At 48.2% G+C, this 4,585-nt stretch overlaps 1 protein-coding gene across 2 annotated transcripts; it reads left to right on the top strand.

Annotated features, from left to right (window-relative positions):
- Positions 1–733: 733 nt before the first annotated feature.
- Positions 734–2,593, top strand: Dmap1 (DNA methyltransferase 1 associated protein 1). 2 transcript variants are annotated; one of them, XM_059256061.1, is made up of 4 exons: positions 734–834; positions 1,079–1,188; positions 1,645–1,736; positions 1,983–2,593. In XM_059256061.1, exons 2-4 carry the CDS (start codon positions 1,084–1,086, stop codon positions 2,188–2,190), a joined length of 405 nt encoding a protein of 134 aa, XP_059112044.1. In that variant the 5' UTR covers positions 734–834; positions 1,079–1,083; the 3' UTR covers positions 2,191–2,593. The 2 variants fall into 2 exon arrangements, with proteins under 2 accessions (XP_059112044.1, XP_059112043.1); XM_059256060.1 differs by lacking the exon at positions 734–834 and having other exon boundaries at positions 1,041–1,188; positions 1,983–2,592.
- The last annotated feature ends 1,992 nt before the right edge of the window (positions 2,594–4,585 follow it).

The following is a 4,585-nucleotide window of genomic DNA, read 5'->3' as shown; positions in this document are numbered from 1 at the left end:
AGGACAGCCAGGGCTACACAGAGAAATCCTGTCTTAAAAAAAAAAAAAAAAAAAAAAAAAAAAAAAAAAAAAAAAAAGAGTAAATAGGCTGATAATTGTTATGGAAGTTGAAGAATTACTTAAGACTCCCCTGTCAAAATAAAACAAGGGGTTCGGGTTACTCCTAAATATCAACAGACTAGGCACATGTATGTGTGGGCTGTGGGGAAAGAAGCGGGACAGGGAGCGGGAGAGACAGACAGATGGAGAGACAGAGAGAAAAGAGACAGAGATGTACTATCACTCTCTTGGCACCTGGAGAAGCAAGTTTAACTCTGCCCTGAAAGCTTAGCACAACGGCAATGCTTGGTATACAGAGGCACTTAATGAGCAGAAGCAATTACCATTATTAATCCAGTTAATTAAAAAAATTAATGTCCCAGACACTGTGCTAATGTTTTACATGGGTTATTGGTATTTCATTTAAGCAGGTACTGTTACAATTTCATTTCGTAAATGAAGAAATATTTTTTTGAAATAGGTTTTGAGAAATTGACTTTCCAATGTCACAGAGCTTTTCTCTTCAGCTTAGGATACAACGCAGCGAGATAGAAAGCAAATGTTTCAGAAGCAAGCAGCGCACCATCACGCGCGGACTCGTGCGAGCACAGCACGCGAACGACTCAGTGTGCCAAGTCGCGTTCACACTGGGTTGCCAGCCGGCTCCTTTTTGTCCACGCACAGACCGGAAGTGTTTCTGACGGTCGTATTTCTACAACGCACAGCCGGAAGTTTCTATCCGTGGGTTTGCAGAGCTTGATAAATTGAGGGGTGGGTTGCCGCTGGAGTTCCCAGGTGTGTGTGGGAGCCGGGGGATGGCGAGGTAGGGAGGACGGTGCGACCGTAAGGGATACCCGCGCGGGGAGGCGGAGAACACAGGCAGAACCCAGACCTGGTCTGGACCGTTCTCCTCGCGGCCTGCCTCTTTACCCTGCCCCCATTTGGAGCTGGAGTGACAGGGGCCCCGCCCCTCTGAAGGTAGCAAGGTCTCTCCGCAGGTATTGACCCTTGATCTCGGGGGTGCTTCCCCATCTCTCAGGCGTGATGGCTACGGGCGCGGATGTACGGGACATTCTAGAACTTGGTGGTCCAGAGGGAGATGCAGCTTCTGGGACCATCAGCAAGAAGGATATTATCAACCCGGACAAGGTAGCTGGGGCACTTGAGAGCACTGAGTCGGGGTGAAGGTGTTGGCGAAGGAATGGGAAGGGGTGACACCAGGAGAGATGGTGGAAGTGGTAATTCCACCATCATAAAATGCGTGATAAAAGAAGTGCTACTGTGAAAAGTATGCCATTGTTAATGTGATTCAGGAGATAGGACACTGGGAGGTGGTGGGGACCAAGAGAGTGTGACACTTGTAAGTTGTTGGGAAGAGAGACAAAGACATTGTGACAGTCTTCAGGTGAGGGAAGGATTTTCTTCCCTGACAGGTGAAATGAGACGGGAGAGGGATGCCTTGCTAGCACAGGGTATGCTATTTGCGTGAGTAGGTTACTATGACTTTAGTTCAGCATTTGTTTGTTCAGAGATTGTGCTGGGTCAAAAATTTTCAGGTAAGGGTAGGTCTGGGCTATCGTTTCTTCCCTGTGGTTTTATTTCCAGAAAAAGTCCAAGAAATCCTCGGAGACACTGACCTTCAAGAGGCCTGAGGGCATGCATCGGGAGGTCTATGCTTTGCTTTACTCAGACAAGAAGCAAGTATTGGAATTCCAAGTCCCCTGTGCATTACCCTAGCTCACATGGCATGTCCTTACTTCCCTGTTTTCTCTTCCACTTCTTTCCCCAGCTCTTATCCCCAACCAGGGCTCCTCCTGCAGGGCAGCTCAGTGTCTTGCTCCAGGACATGACTTCCTTATTTAGGGGTGGACGGAACTTCTTGGGCTTAGTGATTCTTCATTCACCTGATTCTAACCTTTCACCTCCCTAACCTTCACTGCCAGGGATGCACCCCCACTACTACCCAGCGATACTGGTCAGGGGTATCGTACCGTGAAGGCTAAATTGGGGTCCAAGAAGGTTCGGCCTTGGAAGTGGATGCCATTTACCAACCCAGCTCGAAAGGATGGTGCTATGTTTTTCCACTGGCGACGAGCAGCAGAGGAGGGCAAAGACTACCCTTTTGCCAGGTTCAATAAGGTGAGCTGCTGACAGACACAAGCCAAGCCCATCTGAGCCACTTGAATGAATTTTCTAGTCTCCCAGGGTTGACTCTAGAATGTGCTCAGTCCCAGCCATGGTTACCCACTCAGTCCTAGGTCAGGTGCTGTGGACTGACTCTTCTGCCCACTGGACTCTTTCCTTCCCTGGATCTACTGTGGGTTTTAGTGGCTTCCCCTGGCTCTTCACGTTGCTGCTCCTCAGAGCTGTGTCCAGGTGCTTTTCTCCTCTGTATGTTTCTATTGTTCTCATTTAACGCCGCTGCTTCAGTTACTCTTCGCAGGCTCCTGACCCCAGCCCACAGGTTCTGATTTGCTAGCATCCCTTTCTGAGTGTCCCACAGGTAGCTCCCATCAGTGGTACCCTCGAACAGAACAGAATGAAATCCTCCCTCTATTCCTACTCAGTGAGAGGCACCATTTTTACAGTCGTCTGTATTACAGACTTGGGACTCACCCTTGACTTAGCCTTTTCTCTTCGCTGTAAACAACAGGAGAAAGGAGGAGAGAAGAGGATGGCACACATGTAAAGAAATAAATGAATTCTTTCAGCTGAGTGCCTCCAATATGCTAGAATTAGAATTTGAATGAACATGAAATGATATCAACGTGCACTTATGGGTGTAGGAGAGGCCTACTTTTTATTTATTTATTTTTGTGTGTACATGCACATGCCAGCCTGTGGAAACTTTTTCTCTGCTTTAACCACATGGGCAAACTTACAGGGGTCAAACTCAGGTTGTCTGGCCTCCTGAGCCACCTTGCCAGCCCCGAGGCCCAGTGATGTCTCATCATTGAGTTCTGCTAATTCTGTTACGATTACCAGTCACAGCTCCGCCTGTGCTCTTCATCTTTGTGCTAGCACCCTAAACCAAGATCAGTTATTTGTTTGGTCTAGATTATTGAGCCTTATAGAAAGTGGGGCCTTTTCCAGTCTCACCCAGCCACTGAGAGGAAGGGCTAGAGTAGTCTAGGCTTGCATAGCCCATGGCTAAGGCACTGTACAGTGTGGCTCAGAACAGTCTAGAATTAGAGCTTAAAACAAGGGGCTCAAACTCAATCCTCTCAGCCCAGTGTCTCTCTGTACCTGAGTGCCCTCTCCTGGGTGGCTTACAGGCTTTCTCACACTGAGCACAACCAAATGTGACTCTATTACCCCCACCCCAAACCAGAGTTTCCTCCATCCCACCATCATTCTTAGGACCTTAGGCCCAGGCTAGAGAAGCTGGAGATACAAGTTGGTAAACTCAGTGAAAAGGTAAGGTATTTGAGGAAGGGGTAGATGAGATAGCCTGATGTTAAGGTAAAAGAACACTCAGTTTTTACTGCCTCTAGCATGTTGAAGCCTAGACCTTGAGAATAAAAATAAGTTAGACGAAGTGTCTGTCCTTAAAAAACTTCATGTTGTTGAGAGGGAAAGGAAGATGGGGACAATTACGGTCTAGTAGGGGATGAGCTATTGGGAAGGCTGGAAGGTTATGGGAGTTTTCTTGATGATGTCACTAGGTGGTGCAGTGATTTTTTTTTCCCCCTTCATACACATGGAACATGGTGAGGAAAAAAAAATACAAAGGAATGTAAGGGCCCAGAGGTTCCTGCATCTAGGCCTATGGCCGAGTTTGATCCCTGGAACCCAAGAGAACAGACTCCCAAATGTTGCCCTCTGACCTCCAAATATACCCATCCCCACACACTTGAAAACAAAAATGTAATGTAAAAATGAAAAAGAAGCAGGGTGGTGGCAGCGGCGGCGGCGGCGGGGCGGCGGCGGACGCCTTTAATCCCAGCACTTGGGTGGCAGAGGCAGGCAGATCTCTGTGAGTTTGAGCCCAGCCTGGTCTACAGAGTGAGATCCAGGACAGCCAGGGCTGTTACACAGAGAAACCCTGTCTCAAACAAACAAACAAACACCCCAAAACAAAAAACCCAATAAATAAAAAAGTAACCAAAAAGATAAGAAGAATGTTAAGGGTTCATGTATATTGGATGCTCTGTGCATTCCCACACTGATAAAGCGTAAAGGTCCATGTAGGGTGATGTGGTGGAGATGGCTCAGCTGGTCAACAGCAACCATGCGGTGGCCCCTGGAAACCAGGCTTAAGGACTTGGGCTTGGCCCTCATGCCTATGGGCCACCCACAGATTTGAAAGTCGTCATGTCAGGGCTGGCTGAGTTTTGGAAAGGTCTGGGTGACTACAACAAGGTAGAGAATGAGTTCACGCTCTTCCTCTCCAGCTGCTCCTTTTGACGGGCCGTACTCTCAGTGACTCGCCCTCTGCTCTTGCTCAGGCCTTTAGTCCAGGAGCCCAGTTCTTTCTTTCTTGTTACTTCAGCCTCTAGGCCTGTGCCTTCTCTGCCACTCTAGTGTGGGCTTATGGCTTCTTCCT

This window comes from Peromyscus eremicus, chromosome 2, assembly GCF_949786415.1.
Source record: "Peromyscus eremicus chromosome 2, PerEre_H2_v1, whole genome shotgun sequence".
In the NCBI taxonomy this organism is placed as follows: domain Eukaryota; kingdom Metazoa; phylum Chordata; class Mammalia; order Rodentia; family Cricetidae; genus Peromyscus; species Peromyscus eremicus.
The sequence above is the reverse complement of the archived record's forward strand: the minus strand, read 5'-3'. Positions and strand labels throughout refer to the sequence as shown.

Bases quoted from the DNA above. Each gene is read 5' to 3' on its own strand.
- Dmap1 (XM_059256061.1), top strand. From the start codon at position 1,084: ATGGCTACGGGCGCGGATGTACGGGACATTCTAGAACTTGGTGGTCCA. The intron at 1,189-1,644 runs GTAGCTGGGGCA...TTTTATTTCCAG, and splicing joins ATATTATCAACCCGGACAAG to AAAAAGTCCAAGAAATCCTC. The intron at 1,737-1,982 runs GCAAGTATTGGA...CTTCACTGCCAG, and splicing joins TTGCTTTACTCAGACAAGAA to GGATGCACCCCCACTACTAC.